Source organism: Gymnogyps californianus, chromosome 21, assembly GCF_018139145.2.
Source record: "Gymnogyps californianus isolate 813 chromosome 21, ASM1813914v2, whole genome shotgun sequence".
Lineage (NCBI taxonomy): Eukaryota > Metazoa > Chordata > Aves > Accipitriformes > Cathartidae > Gymnogyps > Gymnogyps californianus.
The window spans coordinates 3233236-3252767 of NC_059491.1; the positions used below are offsets into that span (position 1 = coordinate 3233236).

A 19532-nucleotide genomic window follows, 5' to 3' on the forward strand; every position below is an offset into this window, starting at 1 on the left:
TAAATAAGCTGTTATACCCTGTGCATGGAGCAGTAGGCCTAAAAAGCTCCACATTGTGTGATGCTAGCAGATCCATTTGCCCCATCTATTGTCCTGTGTCCAGGTACTTAAGTTGTCTGTAGCTTTGGCACTCTTGTATTTCTGAGGAGCAAGTGAAAGGGAAGTGATGCACAAGTCCTGCTGCTTTGAGCCTCTGCTCTCATAGGTTTCATTTTCTGGCACGCTCGGGCTTCTGCAACACCTGTCGTGTCCTACTTTGGCATTATCTGCGCTCTTACCAGCAGCTTACTTCATCGGATCTGGTAGCATTCTGTCCTTCCAGCAGAGTAACTTATTCCCTGTCTTCCGCTATCTCCTGCTGGAGTTTTACTGTGAGGTTCTGTACTTTCAAAGAGCTCACATTTCATGTGCCTACAGAATTTGAAAGCACTACTTGCTCATTTCATAGCAGGACATTTTAGGAACAGTTCTGAACAGCAAAGCACTTTGCAGGCAGGGAAACGGATCTTCCTTCTGAAAATCAAAATACTTTTATCGAGGGCAGAAAAAAAGACCAGTGCCTCGCAGAGAACTCCGAAGATGTCTTGCGCTTTCCATCGTAGGCGGCAAACGAATTCTCGTGCCAAGACTAAGCCTGGTCTCCAAAAGAGGCTGCTGGGAGAGCTCCCCTGGCCCCCCACGCCGGTCGGCGCAGAGGCTGTCCCAGGTGCTGCATCGGCTGCAGGCAGCCAGGCCCGGGGGACGGGAACGACACAGCCTGGAGCAGAATGGGTCTTTGCTACTTGTCCTCTGCAGCCGAAAGAGGAGGAAGCTCCCGCTTAGGTCCATGATGCTTCCTCTCCTCCCCTGCGGTAAGAACCTGAGAGGTAGCAGAAGTAGCTTCTGACTCTCACTGGTGTGCTGCTGTAGCTCACCAGAAGTCCTGCTGTTAACTGTTACCTGGCTGTTGTTTGGGCTCAAAACTAGACAGCATGTATTCAATAGAGAGGCAACCCTTTGGAACAGGGTTTAAAAGGTGTGCAGCCCATTCCTACTGCCATTGATCTGATCAGTAGGAATGACAAAAATGAAGTCCAGGTCAATTGGAAGAACAAACTGCCTCAAGCGCAAATGCCCAAGTCACTGAGTAACAAGTAAAGACAAACCTAGGAATGCTTCTGTAACAGCTTACACAATTCAATGGAAGTTCATCTTCACCTGCAAAGCTCCTCAGTCCACTGCATATCTGGTTACTTTAAAGGTGGTCAGCTGGTTGCCTACATTTAAATTAAATTAGGTACTGCTATTGGCAGCAATAGGAGTGAGTTCAAGCCTTTTGCCCTAGTGATTCTAGAAGTAGCACTTTTCTAAGTAGCTGCTAATACACTGTGTGGGGGTGAGCTGCTCTCTTAAATGGTGCTACCACTGCCAGCTGTTAGTCATGTGTAGGCCACCAGCAGTCCAGCTGGCAGCAAGTGCTAGTCCCCTAAGTGTTAACATGGTTCAGCTGGTGGCCGATTCAGTTCGCTCTCCTTCATGTGAGAGGTGGTATGTGGGGGTGGAGGTATGAGCTGAGCCTGAACTTGAGGCAGGAACTCGGAGGGTTTTGTAGGTTTGGGGGAAGTACTCCAGCAATATATGTATGATGGTCTAGAGGGACTATGGGTATGCTTTGTTGTCACACACAGCCTAGCCAGACACCATCAGTAATAGCTGTACTGCAGAAAGTACCTGCTATGGATTATAATTGCGAATCTCTTCCCTGGCTTTAAGCAGCCTGTAGGCCCGAACGGATTCATGCCACTTTCAAGAAAAGAGAGACATCCAGTGTTGGGTGGAAGGGCTAATTCCATTGCTAGGAAATGTAAAGGTAGTTACAGAGAACAGTAATGGAAATAAGGGGTGTTTTCTTTTGTCTTTGTTCGGATTTGATTCTAGTAATTTATCTATGGAGAAAGTCCTGTCTAGAGGGTGTGTCTGTGTCTAATAGGCAGCGAGGGGAGTCTATGTGATATAAGCAGGTAGACTGACAATTAGAGATGATTTTTGCATACAGAAAAATAGGCTTGTAAAATTCTTGATATACAATACTCCCTAGTGGCAAAGAGCTTGCAGGATTTACAGAGGGTTAGACCCATACGTTTCATTGAACCTCCATACTCAGCACTTTAGAGGATCATCATTTGTTCAGTAACTTATGTGTAAACATTCATATTCATAATATAAACTAGATATTAACTCATTATAGTTAGCAAGCACCTTTTGTGAGGGAGCTAGCCTATGTTTTTCTTGTATGAGTATTTCTTTGTCACACCTTCTGAAACTATCACCACTACCTGTTCTTGTAAATCAGATGCTTAATGGGGCAAACCACTAGCCTTTCTGGATATGAGAATTTTCCTGCTGCTCAGCAAACAGGGGCCATGTTACATGTATGAATACAGGTTAGAGATATTTCTTATTCCTCAAAGTGTTTGATTTATTTTGTCCCCTTTGCAGAATGTCCCACTGGGTAAGAAATGTTTCTCTCTGGTGATCTTTGCATGTTTTTTGAGATGGGAGGAACTTTTTGCTATGACTTTGGATAGTGTGATTTGCACACTGTTGATTTCCGTGTATCCTGTCCTCATTTCCATGTTCTTTGCAAACACATGTTAATGAAACACAAATGAGTGAATTGAAATTTGAATGGGTAATATACTCTTTATATCATGCATACAGCTGCCTTTACATTATCAGAATGGTTTCTGTGGATTTTGTGACAAAGCAGTCAAGAAAATTAAAAAAGAAATTTTTTCCATAGAAAACATTACTTAACAGAAATTTAAACATTGACTTTGGAAAGTTCAGCTTTTTGTTTCACAACAATGATATCAAAACTGAAATTCATATTGTAAAAGAAGTGTGAAATCATGATAAATATTTCCATTATGATATCTAAACTTTTACAATATAATTTATCTGAAAAAAATCTCAGTTTTACTGAGATTCTGGCTTGAATAACTACAGTTATTCTGACTTGCAATGAAACTGTGAAATCTCTTGAGAAATTAAAGTTCTTGCTTGTGTTTTGTTTCAACACTTAATATATAAGGACCAGTTCTCAGTCAATAAGCTGCAGCAGGGTACTGATGATACCATGAACTAGAAGAGCAATGGTTGTCATCAGAAGCTTTGCTTAGCCTTTCAGTCTTTTATTTAAGAGTCAAAATAGTCAGCCCTTCTTGATCTGAACACAGTTGCTTCCTTTTACTTCAGTTTGTGTATGACCTATCAATTTCTTTCTGTAGTCTTTGCCTATGTTCTTAACTTCATGTATAGCTTTCCAGGTATCCTCTAAACTTCAATCAAAAATGAGCAAAACTTACTCAGTGCCATACTGATAAGTCAGAGCCCCTCTGTTTAAATAGAAGAGAGGGCAGCCCAGAGGATCAGTATGTTCCGTCACAGAATGTTATTTACAGGGACCCAGAGCTGTAGGATGTCATTGACTCCACGTTTAATAAAGCAAGTGCATAAACACACATAGATGTGTACAGACCGCAATTACAGAGCAGTGTGCAGGACCTTTGGTTCTCTCTGTCTATTACCTCCCCCTCCTCATCTACCTCCTGTATCTAACAGGAGGAGATCTGCATAGGAGCTGCTTATGTTGCTCGCTAGGAGAAGGTCTTTATAGAGGATCCTGTGTAGATAGGTGCTCAGCATCATTAGTTAATCACAAGGATTTCTATTTGTGGTCTATAATCTCCCACCTTTTCAGATGACTCCCTTCTGTTTTTCTAGCTATTATTTCTGTGTTGTTGAATATATTTGAAAGTTCTTATAAGGCTGGGGAAAGGATTCATGGATGTATCTCTGGAGCAGTTATCTAGTTAAGAAGAAGTGGGAATTACCAGCGGTCTTTACAGGAAAGTGGTCTGGGTGAGGCTTCTAGCTCAGATTGCCAGACCTGAGAGATTCATATAAAGTATCAGTACTGTAGGTTGCTTGCTTAACTGAACTTGCTTTTGGCTCCTTGTGAGTGATAAAACAGGTGGTTAGCTAGAGAGAGGATGGATACTACTCTGCTGGGGGCATTTTGCTTTAGCTGATTGAGTAGAGCCCTGTGCTTTTGCAGCTTAAAAATTCTGCTCCTAGTGTTCAGCCTACTGGATAAGGCTGTATTTTATATGGTGATTGTGTCTGGGACCATAGCTTATAGACTCATCATAAACAGAATTATCTCATTACAATACAGCCAACTTCTATTGAGAAGTAGGTGACAATGAATCTGGTTTATTGCCTGCTTATTGAGTGCTCTTCTGGCTCCTCTTTGATAGAATTCTGGAAATAATCCACTGTGTTCAGATCAGGTTTAAGCAAGATGATGTAGCATTTAGGGATATAGTAGGTCCCCAAGATACCCAGACTGGTTGTCAAAATGGTACCAATCTGAGTAACAGACCTGAGGACTGTCTTCAGCGTGGCAAAAATAGCAATGAAGAAGATCCAGATGATGAAATAGATTAGGATGGCAAATGCGATCCCCCTGGCAATATTGTACTTCTTACCAGAAGTCTGTACCATGAATGTGCACAGGAAGCAGGCAAAGGCTAAGCAGCCATTGTAGCCATGCATTAGAGCAAAGGCAAACCAGGACTCTGTGTTACACACAAGCAGAACTTCAGTGGGCAGTGACTTGTAATCAGACACCAGATAGTCAGGGCCCAAGTGAAGATAGCAGAAACAGAACAAGCACTCAGTGAGGAGGGACAAGGCAACAAGGAGCCAGGCCCTCCTCTGGGTCACCCAGTACAAGAAGGTGGGGGCACAGCGAGGGAACTCTGTCACAAGGGTGATCTCAAGGGACTTGATGAAGAAGGTAGAGAAACAACCATTGAGGCACAGGGCATAGACTATCTGCTGGATCATACAAAGGTTGTTGCTGGGCTTCCCTATATAGAGACAGCAGCTGAGAGACAGCAGCATGAGTGTGAACAAGGCAAAGAGGTTCAGTTTGCCTCCAGAAGCCTGCACAAGGGGAGTCTCAAGGTTCTTTTTAAAGAGCACTGCTGTCAAACAAGTCAGGGATATGGTGATGAACATCAACATTAGCAAGGCAATGGTGAGCGGCTCGTTCCAAAAGAGGTATCTCTCGCTGCGGTCGTAACATTGTGTGCTCCGGACAGGGGACCACTGATGCTCTAGGCAGGGAGTGCAGGTGGAGCTGTCTGCAAAGTAGGAATGAGAAGCTGATGACCACCTTGCAGTGGAGTGCTGCTACCCTCCTGCAGGCAGTCCTTGAGGATGGATCAGAGTCATGAATTAGGTAGCTGGTTTGGGTGCTGCTTTACCTACTCCCCCCCCCCCCCCCCGCCAAGTGTATTGGATCTCCAAAGCTTATGATAGTTCAATCTCTTTTTTCTCTCTACTTCTTCACCCTCCCCCCAAAAGGATCCACATATTTCTTGGCTGTTTCCCCTCCCCAGGAAGGATCACCAGCTTCCAAAAGATCCCAGAATTTCATCATACCTCTCTCTCCTGTCTCTTGAGATAAAACATACGCATTGTCCTTACGCATTCTCTTTGGGATCAACAGAGGAAGGTCCCCCACTGAAGATCTGTAGAGCAAGACTGAGCAATGCACAGCAGAACACAAGGGAGGCAAATATTCTGCACTGGCAGTGCTTCATGGAGAAAGAGCTCACAACTGGTCGTTACCAGTTCTGTGATCCTGTGTGACCTCAACCAGTAGATAGACATAATACAGACAGTTAAAGCCATTGAATTTCTCAGACCTCACCTTTAGTGCTCCAGAAGGTGTTTTCTGGGCAATCTGTACAGTCATAGCAGCAGAGGTGGAAGCCTTTTATTCGTCTGAATTGTCCTGGTTTACAGTGTCTGAAGCACTCTGATGTAGGCTCCTAGACAAAAGGAAGAATGAATGTCAGCCAGACGCTTTCAGCAGAAGCACCGTATCACCAAACAGAAGAAATTGGCTGTGCTGTGCTGGGATCAAACCTCTGTCTGAATCTTAAACAGTGCTGGGAATACCTTTTTCTAGTTTTGCACAATGGAGATGTATTACATGTTTGCAGAGGAGCAAGAACTGGGTCCCACACAAATCTTGGAGGAGTAGCGTGCAGGCTAAGAGCTTCCTATGAACAGTCCTGATGAAGCGGCAAAAAGTTTACTTCATTTTGTGATTGTTTATGCTTTTGTCCGCTGTCTTTACCTTTTGATCTGCAGTGTGAAACTGAATCTGGGACTTATTGATGTACAAGGACTCTTCATAGTCGCCTACAGGCAGATACGTAAGGGTGCCGTTTTTCCAGGACCAGAATATAAGCTTGTAGCCAGTGTTTGTGCCATGGGATTGATCGAACCTGAAACTTTGGCCATTCACCTTGAACGGGAGGGTATTCATGAAGTGCAGCAGCTGAGGAGAAAATGAAAATTGACAGCAAATATTGGTACAGTTGATGTTCTTGCGTGGAGGATGATAATGCAGTAAGCTAATTTCTGGCTGAGATCAGTTGTCCCTTACGTGGGCTAAGATTGCAACTACCGGCCTTCTGGCTGTATTATCTACTGCTCTATCTATTGTGCCAAGCCCAATTAGTGGGAGCCAGAACATAGCCCTAGAGAGGGGGATGCAGCCCTGGCCAGCAGCAGAGAAGGTGCAGTGTGCTGGTGTAGGGGTTGGCTGGCTGAGGGAATTGCCGAGGTTGTATCACTACCAGGGCGGGGGGCAGGAGCACAGTGCAATGTTACCCCCCCTCCCTGTCTGGCTGTGTGCAGCTCTGATGCACAGATTGGATGAAAAACTGCTGTTTGTCCCCCTGACCTTTACTCACCTGCCAAGATCTGATGGATGCTTTGGGACACGTTTGGTGGGTGCATCCCAGTGCTCTGTGCAGTGCATAAGCCACGCTGTAGACTGCGACGTACACTGGTTGTATTTGTGAGCGGCTTAGCATGGACGAGACATCATGCAGCGAGATGTGGTCACACTGTTTGCACTGTGTGTCCAGCATGTCAGAGTTCATGAGGTGGTTGAATTCTCTAGACTCCTGGCAAAATTTATCCTGCTGAACAGAGGTAAAGAGGTCGGCAATGTATTTCTGGAAGCCAGGGACTGTGCCTGCTTTCATAATAAAGCCTAAGACTGTCCCAATGCTCTGAATATTTGGGATGGAGGCAGCTATGTCAGATAACATCCAGGCTTCAGTGCCAATCCAGACTTTCTTGCTCAGTCCCATGCTGATGCTGTGTTCCAGCAGGGCCTGGGCTGGCTGACTAAAGGCAAAAAGGACAATGATGTTGACTTTGGTCTTGTTAATTAACTTAATGGTATCTTCCAGTTGGGTTTTGGCTTTGGGGTCTGCAAGGTCTGTAGGAATTAGCCTCTTGAACGCAATGCAAATGCTGTGATTTCCAGCTATGCTTAAGAAGTGCCCCTGCGCTCCTCGGCCATATTCATCATCGCTTCCAATGGTGGCAATCCAGTTCCATCCAAACTTGTTCAGTAGCAGGGCCACAGCTTCCACCAAGTTCTTATCACTGGGAACAGTGCGGTAGAAGGATGGGTACAACTCCGTGTTGCTGAGCTTCTCACTGCTGGCTCTATAGCTGACCTGCAGGTTAGAGGATAAGAGAGAAAGCGAGGCAAAGAGTAAAGTTGAGGGAAGTGTTCACAGTTCAGATCACTCTCCACCTTCTTTGCTTAGTCTCAGTGCACTAGATTTTCAAAAATCCTGGGTCAGGATAGTGGGAAGGAAGAACTCATCTAAAGGGATAGGTCCATCATGGCTGCATTTATCAAGAGAACCATAAACTGGCCCGTCACTTGCCTCTGGTAGCACTGTCCCACATGGCTATTTCCTTCCACTGCCATTTGTGTCCATCATCACAGCACCAGCCCTTATCATTTATCACAATGATAGTTAGCTACTTTCTACAAAGGGCGACACACCCAAGCTTCAGTAATATCTCAGCTCAGGGCTAAATTTACCTGACCATTATAGCACGCTCTCTTGTAGTAACTGAGTACTTACAGTCACAGATGGGATCGTCCCGGTTTAGGCTGGGAGCTCTGTTATTTCCATTTTACATGGATCACAGAGCGGCCTGAGTTATCCCTCTTTTCTCTGGGAAGTTAGACACTGGAGTGTGTTCCAGGACAGAAGTTTAATGACCTACCCAAGATCCCTCAGGAAATCTGTGGCAGAGGAAAGACTGGAATCTGCACTTCAGCAGTCCTGGTTCAAAGACCTACAGCATAGACAGCGTAGTTGATCGAAACCCTTCCCTCACCAAAAAGGAGAATTCTTGCTTCTCCAGAGAGTTTCTTTACCTGTGGGATCAAGAAGAAGCTGAATAGTTTGGCTGTTAGCAGGCAGAGATCTGACTTATGTGGTCCAATCACAGCAGTCACACGAGGCTGGTAGTCGGTGTAGTTGCACAGTACTCCGATGCTCGTTGTGCCGTTTTGGGTCAGAAATAGCAAGCTGCGCTGTAAGGCCACGAGTGGCTCAAAGCAGGTGTCATACATGTCATAGCCCAGCTTTACTCCTGGGAGAAGTGAAGTGGAATTGTTGATCTCATCGATAGCAAACTTCATCCCAAGAGCCCATATTAGCCCATCTACAAATAACCTGCAATAAGAGGAGAGAGGGAATTACATGGTCTATCAGTGTTGTTACAGTGGTGATCAGCTTATTCTACATTCTTTGACATTTTGGCATCCTGTCTGTTGCCAAGCCAGATATACATGGCACTGTCAGCAGAGCACCCCTGTACCCATAGCCTTTGTATATTTTGTACTGTGAGTAGAGAGGCTCTGAGCACCTTTCAAATCTAATTAATCTTGTCTGTCAGCAAATATATTCTCTGTGCTTCACAGAAGAAACAGAGGTATAGAGAGACCAGTATGTTTAGCTGTGAGGGTCAAGACTCAGACGACCTCCTGCTCTTAGCTTTGTGTACTTCAGCCATGAAGCCAGTGGTTCCCAAAGTGCTGTGCATGCTAATTCAGGAGAGATGTCCTTCTTCCTGGGATTTTCCTCTGCTGTATAGCTCAGTGGACTGGGCATATTCCCTGTTGCATGACCTGTGAAGATGGAAAGATTTTGGACCATGCTTTTCTGTGCTTTGTTGCTGCCGAAGAAGCAGGTAGGACACTAGCATGGCTTTTCATTCTCCTCACAAAGAGCTGTAAGTAGCTTGTAATGTGATGGTGTGAACCGCCTTGGTGTAACTGAGTAGGAAATACTGATGACACACCAGCAAGCCTGCAAGCCAGGTGACTTCGTTTCCTGCTTTGCCTTCTGCATAGTGCTGAGTGTCCTTTTACCTCAGAAAAGGCAATAGCGCCATCTCAACGTGTCATCTGCCTGTGGAGTGCAGTGCATGCTTCTCATTCCATCTGGAAGCAAAAGCAACATTTACAACTTTGTGTAAGTGTGAGATTCAAAACACTAAGGAAGCCGGTGCCACTAAAAGCTTTCATCAAACTGGGGTTGGTTGCATCTGAAGTTTGACTGCATAGAAGCATCAAGAAAACACAAAAACATTTTCCATTTCAGGATCAGAAATTGATGGCACAGTACACTAGCGCTCCAGCACCTTAGAACTAATCTTTGTTTCCATCTTACCTTTAATGTTCAGCTGTGAGACCATCAGTTGCTATCAGGACTACTTTCTTTTCCTTTTTCTTCCCAGCCCAAGTGACCAAACTGAACATGTACTAATGAAGCTAACATTCCTCTTACCTTTCACACACAACTAATGTGGGCTCTGATCGTGCCGTCAGGTTTACGGTGTCCGTTCCAAAAGGGAACAAGCCTCCTATGATATAATCACCAGGCCTTCTAAACTGAGCTGATAGGCATGTGGGTTTGAGGGCTGCTGCATAACCAAAGGTCAAGCATAGCAGCAGGTCAGGGACCATTATTTGTCTGTTTTGGGGAAAATGTTTCAAAGAAATCTCCAAGCAAATGTGGGAGAGGGAGCAGGGGCAGGGGATCCAGTCTCATCAGTTCCCGGGAAGTCTCTTTAAATAGAACTGGGAGAGATGAAAATAACAGGGAAGAATTTGTTTAGCAAAATGCATTAAATGAGTAACTCTATGCTTAGCGGGCAATAGTCAAATACGCAGCAATACCCTGTGAGTGTACTTGGTTGCAAACTGCTGGCCTAATCCTGGTTTCCTTTACTCAGTGAGTAGCTTTTACTCAAGCAGTGACTTACTGAGTTCATTGTCACAGCTCTGGAAATGGGACTTCCTGTAGGATAGGTGGTAAACTCAGGTGCCCCACCCTAATTTGGACACACATCTTTTGCATTAACTCCCCCCTGCCCCAACCAAACAAGAAACAACATCTTTAATGGAATGTGTTTGTAGAAACTGTCCCTGTTTACAGCTTTCACAAACAACTGGATTTGTGACTTGTCTAATGCTGGGAGCAGATCTTAATCAGTGCAGGCTGCTCATCTAAAAGCATCGCCAGGGAGAACACGCTTTGATAGGAGCGGAATCCAACAAGCTGAAGTGTGCCTTGCGGAGAATGGTGCCTGTTACCATAATACAACCATTACCCATACGAAGGCTGAGGAGGAAAAAATTTACTTGCTCACCAGCGTTGCTTCCTGCTGTTATCTGAGGTTCTCCCTGGCTGTCTCCGATCCAAGCATTCACTGGCGTGCTCCCTACTTAGATGCGGCCTGCGCTGAAAGAATGTCACATAGTCTATTTTTAAATGAACTTCAGAATAATATGTTGAGTTGCCTGAACTAAAGGGTAGTGGTAAAAGACTTACACAGCAGTAATTTTTTTTTTTTTTTTTTTTTTTTAAATTCAAGGTCACCTCATCGTGGAGGTAACTGAATCTTCCTCCGTGCATTGCAAGAACTTGTCTGGAGCAGGCCATTCCTAGATTGCAAGGTTGGTGAGCTATTACTTGGCTATACTGCTATTTTTAGGAAGTTGTTATTGGCTGATCTAAACTTTTCTCACACTGAGCTATGATGTTAACTTCAGTTTAAAAACTTTGGTTTAGGTAGAAGTTCCACAGCATAGTAATTTAGGTTGTGTCATGGTTTGCATTTTTTCTGTCAGGTTTGAATTTTAGAACACAGGATAGCTCTGAATTGGAAAGTTCAATTTACTGCATTTTATTGGCTTATTATATATGTATACTGCATCATAAAAACTACTAATACTGCCGAAGTGATATACCACTTCTGCTAAAGGCTAGAATATTTTTCCATGTATGAAGAGAAGCAGGTACACTGTAGAAAGCTAAGTATATGAGTATTTCAGGCAAGCAACAGTTGTAGATTTCTATAGCTACATTATATAGATATGTTTATACTGACATCCTTTTAAGGATGCAATATTTAAGTGTTAATGCAATATTTAAGTGTTAGCTTTAACTATGTAACTTGTTTTAAAAAGTTCTAATACAAATTCAGCTGCACAGAGAAAAAAAAAAAGCTGTTTGAATGGTGTAGAAGTCATACATAGGCAATTATGTATGTCATACGTAGGCAACTCCCATCCATACTTTCACGTGAAACCAAGTATGCTTACTGTGGCATAGGAGATCGTTCATGTGATGGACTTTTGTGCAAAATATTCAGACTCCCTCTAGTGAATCTGTATGTTGTTGCAGCTTTCAAGTCACTGTAGGTGAAGGTTTTACTCTTCTGAATTTGGCCCCATTAGTGGAAGCTGCCAGACTCTGAACTTGTCCAAAGCCAAGTGCAGGACCTTAGTTTTACTCAGTGGTAACTAACTGGGGCTGTTAAAAAGGTTCCCATTGTTTGGAGACAGAGCAGGACACCAGGAAAATAAAATTACCATTAGGCAATACCTTGTTAAATGAGAACGTGCAGGCTGATGGAAAGCTGCATTTTACTTGAAGCATGCTTTGCACAAAATGATTAGGTATACACTTACAACGAAGTTTTTTCCCTACTGAGAAAGTTTGATTCTTTAATGGCAAAAATCAAGTTCATCTTCAACATTGATGTTTATCTTGTAAGAGGAATAGTTGAGAATGAATGTGACAAGGGAGAAGTAGTAATTCTCCCGTGTGGTCATACTACCATTTCTGCATTAAACCTCAAGAGATCTAAAACATTTTTTGACTTGACACACAACATTATTTGACATAATTTAAGGCATTTTATACACTACACAGATGAAATACCAGCTGTATCTATATCAGACAGCAAGGGAGGCCCAGCATTTTGTAGTTTGTAACATGGAACTGCTCCATTTTAATATATGGATTTATCCTATCAAACTATGTAATCATTTTAAGGTGGTCTTAGCAGAAAGGGAATGTTTGTGTTTTCACAGCATAGCAACTAAACCTCCATTTAGGATGTTCAAGGAAATTCCATTTCCTATCTTCAGGCAAAAGATAGTGTTGACAGATGCAAGTAATCAGAATAGGAGCTCAGTGCACAGCATCTAACTTCATGTGGGTTACTCCTGACAGTTGGTTTCACATCTGATCACTAGGTAAATGAAACAGACTCTGCTAGTGAAAGACAAGATATGAATAGGTAACACTAAGTTATGTTCCTTCCAACACCACAAAACCAGAAAGCATTTCTATGAAGGATACTCTTCAGAAGCATGTTATTCACATAATTTAATGTCCAGTTAGTCTAATCTCCATGAGGTAATAGCGACTTCCTGAATCACACAGTGTTACATTAGGCCACAATGCCCCCTATCTGAGATACAGTCAATACATGTTACAGCCTGTAGGATTCTCCCTCCTCCCCCAAATATTCATGTCATCCTGAACTAACAATGTAGTGCTTTTTCAGCCTTCAAAAAGCTAAGTAAACTCCATTTTACATACTTTGGGGGGTATGGCTGTTATATACAGTGATTTGTAATAGAAGCCATAAGCCTCACAAAGTAGTGACTTACAGTACAAGTTCGGATTTCTCCCCAGACAGTCAGAAAAGTCATTTCTTGTAGGCATTTGACACATTCATTAAAAAAAAAAAAAATCATGAGAACACAATTTAGAAGCATAGCTGGAAAACAGATAAGATACAGTCTACAGCCTTAGCTGGATATGTAGGATTGTGCAGTACATACTAAAAACCGTTCCACATCCCAAGACGCATAAAGCATAGATTAATGGGCAGGGAAAGCTACACCGAAAGGTCCTGCTTAATGGATCCATGCACAAAGGAGGAACGGTCTCTTACAGTAATGACATACACCACCATTTCCTTCTTTAATTCTAGGGGACACAGAATTAGCAGCAGTAATCAACTGAGTCTGTGACCACAAGGAAAATAGCTTCCTTTCAGACACACATTACAGGATTATATTTTCAAGGTTAAAGCATAACAGAGGGCAAAACCCCTCAGATCTATTCAAGGGAACAGCTTGTAAACGAAAGTGGCAAAGTGAACTCACATGTAGTGTAAATGTGTTCAGACACCACATCTGAAAGTTGTGCTGTCACATGAGGTCCTAACTGTTGGTGTAAACGCACTGAAGCTGCTGAAGTTGCAGAGTTTGGCTTAAAAAAGAAACCAAACCTCGCCCCCCCCCAGCCTAGCTGGAGAGTTTAAGGTGAATCTAGGAAGAAAAAAGAAATGCCTTAAGCACGTGTGGTGCTTTAACCCCAGTCAGCAGCAAAGCACCATGCAGCCGCTCTCTCACTCCCCCTCCCCGCTCCCAGTGGGATAGGGAGGAGAATTGGGAAAGAAGGTAAAACTTGTGGGTTGAGATTAAGAACGGCTTAATAACTGAAGTAAAATGTAATACTAACAATAATAACGAAATATAATAATAATAGTCATGAAAAGGAATATAACAAAAAAAAAGGGGGGGGGAAACCAGTGATGCACAATGCAATTGCTCACCACCTGCTGACTGATACCAGAGCTGCGATCTGCGCCTCCCAGCCAACTCCCCCATTTATATACTGGGCATGACATTCCATGGTATGGAATACCCCTTTGGCTAGTTTGGGTCAGCTGTCCTGGCTCTGCTCCCTCCCAGCTTCTTGCACACCTGCTTGCTGGCAGAGCATGGGAAACCGAAAAGTCCTTAACTTAGCATAAGTCAAGGTCAAGATAAGCACAACTTAGCAACAACTAAAACATCAGCATGTTATCAACAGCACTATACCAGCCACTAAAAAGAAAATTAACTCTATCCCAGCCGAAACCAGGACAGCATGCTAGTAGTGGTTTTTTTCTTACTGTAGAGCTGGGGCTCTACATACAAAAAAAATTGGTACATTTTTTTTCTCTTATAAAGTGAGGCATCCTGAATAGCTTTGCCAACTTGTCAGCTCCGTACTGGAAAAGGAAAGGGAGAGTGACCACAGAGAACCAGATGCTTGTGCGTATGTGAAAGCACACAGTTTTCACCCAGTTCATCCTACTTCTGTCGGAATGTGGTGTGGCTCTTTAACATCCCTCCTGTCAAGGAAGGTCAAGCAGCTTATGCTGGGCAAAGAGCTCCTGGGTGATGCCATAGACTTCGCAGATATAGGGTAAGGCCTCACCCAGCATAGCAACAGCTTCCTCGGGCGTGCCCACGTTCATGATTTCAAGGAAGGCGTTCCGTGGCGGTAGCGTGCAGAAGGCCACCGTGGCAGCCTTGCGAACAACCCAGGGGTGGTAGGTAGCCAGGGAAGCGTTGTAGGAGTCCGTGCAGATGACAGACGTCCGGGAGTCCTCCCGGCCGGTTCTCAGCCCCTCCAGGAAGAGCTGCAGCCAGCGCAGGGCCCTGTGGAGGCGCAGGACGGTGCGGCAGCCAGAGTCGGGGTGCCCCGACCTCTTCTGGACATCCACCAGCCCGTTGGCCAGCTCGTACTCCACCATGGACTGCAGCGACACGTACTTCTCCCGCTGCTCGCCGCGGCAGTAGTTCTCCATGATCTGTACCTTGGCCACCGCGTCCTTGGAGATGAAGGAGAAGATGGCGCCCAGGCTGTGCAGGAACCTGCGCGCGGGGAAGACACGCTCGCGTTAGCGGGCGGCAGCCGGGCCCGGGCCCCGGGGCGGCCGCCGAGGGCACTCACCGGACGAGCCCCCGCCAGCCGCACAGGTAGGGGCCCAGCAGCACCTCCCGCCGCTCCGTCACGCACGTCTGGAAGGCGGCGAGGACCTCCCGCAGGCTGAAGGCGCCCGGCGCGCCCGCCATCGCCTCACGCCGCTGCCGGCGCCGCCGCCGGTACACGTCATCCCGCAGCCCGACCAATCCGCAGGGGCCGGCCCCTACCGGGCGGGCGGCTACGCGTGCGCAGCAGCGGCGAGGAGCAGGCCCGGAGCGGCGGTGAGAGCAGTCGGGGCGGGCGGCCGTTGCTAGGGCCGCGGTGGCCGGGGGCCCTGCGGCCGGGCAGGGGTGCTCCGCTCCGGGGTCGCGCTGCTGCTGGCGGGTGTGTGTGTGTGGGGGGGGGGGTGGTGCTGCGCTGCTGGGGCGGCAGGGGGGGTGGCGGCCCTGCGGGCCGAGGGCTGTCGGTAGCGCCGGGGCCGGCCCTGTGTGCGCCTCACCGCAGGTTTTCCCTGACGAAGGGCAGCGTCGCCGCCGGTCAGCGCTGGGGAGCGGGGCTGGGACTGGCAGGCGCAGCGAGGTTGTGCTTGGAAATCTGGCGTTGGTATGAATAAATAAATGCCGCCGGCCGAAGGGCTGGCCGCGCACCCGCTGTGGAGCAGGAGACCTTTCCTCTCCCTGCCTTCCCGTCGCCGTCACGGCTGCAGACTGGTCCGTGTGTCCTGGTTCATAGTGGTGATGATGGTTATCGAAGCCAAGCAGGCCTGGATTTCCAGGAGCTGTTAATCATCCACGTGTTGATCTGACTTGTGTTTTCTGACTGTCTTCCCTCTAGGAAGAAGTTGGGCCTCTGCTTAAGTCTTCTGCCTGATACTGGGAGATAATTGAAATGGCAGCTGTAAAAATGGCTAAATCTTCTCTTCTTTTTGTGGCCCCCATTAGACTGTTTCTGAAATAATTTGCCATGCAGTTTGGGATTTAGAGTTTGTTAAAATGCCTGAAATAAAAGTCACTCCTTTGGGTAAGTCCAATCTGAAATTGTCCTGAAATAGAAACACTGAAAAACTTTGGAATTTGTAAAAAAAATTTGTAAAAACTTTGTAAAATTTGTAAAGAGTAATATGTGTTAGACTGCTGGAGACACACATGTCTTTCCATGCCACAGAAACTGGTCATGGTGGTATACTGCAATATGTGTTACATGTGCAGCATACTAACTTGATTCTTGTCAGTATGTCATTGTTGTCCTTTTGTCTTTCAATCAAGTAAGACTCGAACAGTCTAATAACTCTATTTTGATTACAGGATTCATTAACACATACTGGTAAAGGCATTGTAGTATTGTACAGTATAGATTATTAGTTCACTTAACAGTGCTAAAGATCTACAAGAAGCAAATTTTTCTCTTTTTTCTTTTTTTTCTCTTCTTATGCATTGCATAGAAACTGTTGAGATGCATTTATGTACTGAGAGGGCAGAGGATGTGCCAAGCAGAACTGCTTTATCCTGATGGGTAGTTTTCTGGCTTGGTATGGACTTAACTAGAGCTTAATGAAGGTCTGTGCTTTCACTGAGAGGCAGAGTACTTGGGGAGGTGCAGAGCCCTGGGAACTTTGAGTTCCAGGCTAATCCTTTCTGGCTAAGAGATTATTTTGCTCTTACTTGAAACTGTATGGCTGTGATTGCACAGAATTGGGCAGAAGACAAACATGCCCTGCATCTGAACTGCTTATAGGTTTGGACGCAGTGCTGTATTACTGCAGTTTTACAACTGCAGCTAGAAGGCCCTGTCATAAGCTCAGGGAATGGGGTAAGTCAGTTCACATTTGCTTACCCTCTAACAGATCTGCTTGCTTGGAGGAAAGGATGTAGTCTTTGCCTGCATCAGAAAAGGGCTAGGAAGTTTGTGTGGACCTTTAAATGCTTCTGTTTTGAAGTGATTGTAAATATTACCAGAGATGTCTTACTTGTCTTTCTTTTTCTTGGGTCCAGGAGCTGGCCAGGATGTGGGGCGCAGCTGCATCCTTGTGTCTATTGCTGGGAAAAATGTAATGCTTGACTGTGGGATGCACATGGGCTACAATGATGATGTGAGTATGGTGGAGAAGCCTGAATGTTGTGTAGAGATGCTTTCAAGGCGCATCTGCCTGGCCTTTCCCAGCAGGGCTCCTGGTTCATTGTTCCACTCTGTTCCCTTTCATTTGAACGTTTCCTGACTCACCTTACATGACATAGGGGTAATATTAGCTAGGTGTGCATTATTTGGCACATGTATCAGCCACTGCAGGAGCTGGATTATGGCAGAGAATGAACTACTATTGCCCCTTCAAACTCTTGCCTTCCTGTGCAAGAGGTACATCCCCTCAAGTATTCCTGGCCTATGAAGTGCCACCATCCAGCCATCCTTTCCCTGGGTTGTAGACTCCAAAAATTATTAAGCAAGCTGTGAATGCTCCATTCCTGGTGGTTTTGGTCTTTCTGTATTTCATGTGGGCAGGTATCTTCTATGCTTTAAAGCATTAATTGTGTCGTTAGCTAGACTACTCTTTACATGATTTACATTAGGTATTAGGAAGAAATTCTTTACTGTGAGGGTGGTGAGACACTGGAACAGGTTGCCCAGAGAGGTTGTGGATGCCCCATCCCTGGAAATGCTGAAGGCCAGAGTGGATGGGGCTTTGAGCAACCTGGTCTAGTGGAAGGTGTCCCTGCCCATGGCAGGGGGGTTGGGACTAGGTGATCTTTAAGGTCCCTTCCAACCCAAACCATTCTATGATCCTATGATGCTTGGTTTGGGGTAGTTAATTACTTTTGGGATCTGCTCCACACATCTCTGATGCTTTAGAGAGAGAGCTAGGAAATACTCATGATGTTTGGTCACCTGATACTAGTAGGAAAGGAGTAATGGCAAAAATATTCTGTAAGATAGAAGGAGTTAAAGCGTGACACAGAGCAAATGTGCATTACAGAAAAGGTTTTGAGGCTTTCTGCCTTAATGCCTGTGGGTAAGCTAAAACACATTGGTCACCTGTTTTACTTTGAAGATAAACTTGGCTGTAATTTATTTATTTGCAAGGTCAGTTTCCCTGTCTGTCCTCTGGCAGCCCTCCCATCCTTTTTCTCTTTGACTCTTTCTGCACATAAATGCTGATGGTGTTGCCTGCAGCTCTTACCGTATTGCTGACACTAGTGCTGTCTGCTGCCTTAGTGCCGTTTTGCCTTGAGGTGGATTACAGCATGTTTCCAGTGTTTCAGGTCATTCACACCGTTGTTTTGTTGGATTAGTAATGTGGTATTAACTGGCTTTGTTTCGTAACGGATAGCCTGTTTTTCCATGTGTTTGCAGAGACGCTTTCCTGACTTTTCTTACATCACTCAGAATGGAAGGCTGACTGACTTCCTAGACTGCGTGATCATCAGGTGAGGAAGCTTCCTTCCTTGTCAGAGCTCAAATGGGAAACAGGAAAGCTTTGTATACTGTCCCTAGCAACGCAAACGTGTTGTAAGTTCATCATTCATATTGTGGCTAGTGAAGCAAGATCTGAGAACCAAGCAAGCTAAATTCCTGTGCAGCATCTCCTTTATCCTTTGTCTTTTTGCAGCCACTTTCATTTGGACCATTGTGGAGCTTTACCGTATTTCAGTGAAATGGTCGGTTATGATGGGCCCATTTACATGACACATCCTACCAAAGCCATCTGTCCCATCCTCCTGGAGGACTATAGGAAAATAACTGTAGATAAGAAAGGGGAAACTAACTTCTTCACTTCCCAAATGATTAAAGACTGTATGAAAAAAGTGGTTGCTGTGCATCTTCACCAGACAGTTCAGGTAAATGATCGTTTCTGCATACTCTTGGATCAGACCAACTGGATTGTTGTAGAAGGCAGAGCAATTTTAGTTTTTTAAAATGTGTGCACTAATGCAGTGTTTGCCTGTTCGTGCAGGTGGATGAGGAGCTGGAGATCAAGGCATACTATGCAGGCCATGTGCTAGGAGCAGCCATGTTCCAGATTAAGGTTGGATGCGAGTCAGTTGTGTACACTGTAAGTATGCACAAAAATATTTACAGATACCTGCATCTCCTTTTAACGGCCTGTCCAGTTACCTTGAGAATATTAATGGATTTCTCTTTTTTCATTAGGGTGATTATAACATGACACCAGACAGACATTTAGGGTAAGTAGGAAGCTGAGTTTCTATGAATTGTATATATTTCTGACAGGAAGATTTTAGGACAGCTTCTGTTAATACTAGGGGCTTATCAGCATTGATTCTTTGTTAGGAGACTGGAACATTTAATAATGTCTTTGCTGGAAAGATAAATGCAATTTTGAATTATGAGAATGAACATTGATTCTTCCAGATAGACGTTAATGTAATCTTCCGTATACTCATATTAATCTATTTTTAAGGCTATGTAATAATTGGACTTAGATGTTTGAAATGGTTTATTGTTATGGTATCTTCTAAAAGTATTTACTTTCTAAGAGAGTGCCAACCACAAACTTTAATATTAATTTTA

At 44.8% G+C, this 19532-nt stretch overlaps 3 protein-coding genes across 6 annotated transcripts in view; 1 reads left to right on the top strand and 2 right to left on the bottom strand.

The window, feature by feature from the left end:
- INTS11 (integrator complex subunit 11) overlaps positions 1-19532 on the top strand; it is a 31378-nt gene that overhangs the window by 2136 nt on the left and 9710 nt on the right. Inside the window, exons 3-9 of one of the 4 annotated variants that reach the window (XM_050909557.1) lie at positions 10825-10906; positions 15843-16028; positions 17000-17097; positions 18354-18427; positions 18610-18838; positions 18955-19053; positions 19152-19186. In XM_050909557.1, coding sequence (XP_050765514.1) covers positions 16001-16028; positions 17000-17097; positions 18354-18427; positions 18610-18838; positions 18955-19053; positions 19152-19186 — 563 coding nt within the window. In that variant the 5' untranslated portion in view covers positions 10825-10906; positions 15843-16000. The other 3 variants (XM_050909560.1, XM_050909559.1, XM_050909561.1) reach the window with 3 other exon arrangements.
- TAS1R3 (taste 1 receptor member 3) lies at positions 4258-9913 on the bottom strand. The gene is made up of 6 exons (XM_050909556.1): positions 9735-9913; positions 8318-8618; positions 6819-7598; positions 6197-6400; positions 5765-5885; positions 4258-5192 (listed from the first exon to the last, which is right to left on the bottom strand). Exons 1-6 carry the CDS (start codon positions 9911-9913, stop codon positions 4258-4260), a joined length of 2520 nt encoding a protein of 839 aa, XP_050765513.1.
- CPTP (ceramide-1-phosphate transfer protein) lies at positions 14117-15157 on the bottom strand. The gene is made up of 2 exons (XM_050909573.1): positions 15036-15157; positions 14117-14956 (listed from the first exon to the last, which is right to left on the bottom strand). The coding sequence occupies exons 1-2, from the start codon at positions 15155-15157 to the stop codon at positions 14434-14436; spliced, it is 645 nt and encodes a 214-aa protein (XP_050765530.1). The 3' UTR covers positions 14117-14433.

What these genes read in the sequence shown, in the direction of transcription:
- TAS1R3 (XM_050909556.1), bottom strand. Translation starts at nt 9,913, where the DNA reads ATGGTCCCTGACCTGCTGCTATGCTTGACCTTTGGTTATGCAGCAGCC. An exon ending in CATCCATCAGATCTTGGCAG is followed by an intron (nt 6,401 to 6,818) that starts GTGAGTAAAGGT and finishes TTTTCTCCTCAG; the next exon opens with CTGCTGCACTTCATGAATAC. An exon ending in TTCACACTGCAGATCAAAAG is followed by an intron (nt 5,886 to 6,196) that starts GTAAAGACAGCG and finishes CCTTTTGTCTAG; the next exon opens with GAGCCTACATCAGAGTGCTT.
- CPTP (XM_050909573.1), bottom strand. Translation starts at nt 15,157, where the DNA reads ATGGCGGGCGCGCCGGGCGCCTTCAGCCTGCGGGAGGTCCTCGCCGCC. An exon ending in GGCTGGCGGGGGCTCGTCCG is followed by an intron (nt 14,957 to 15,035) that starts GTGAGTGCCCTC and finishes CCCCGCGCGCAG; the next exon opens with GTTCCTGCACAGCCTGGGCG.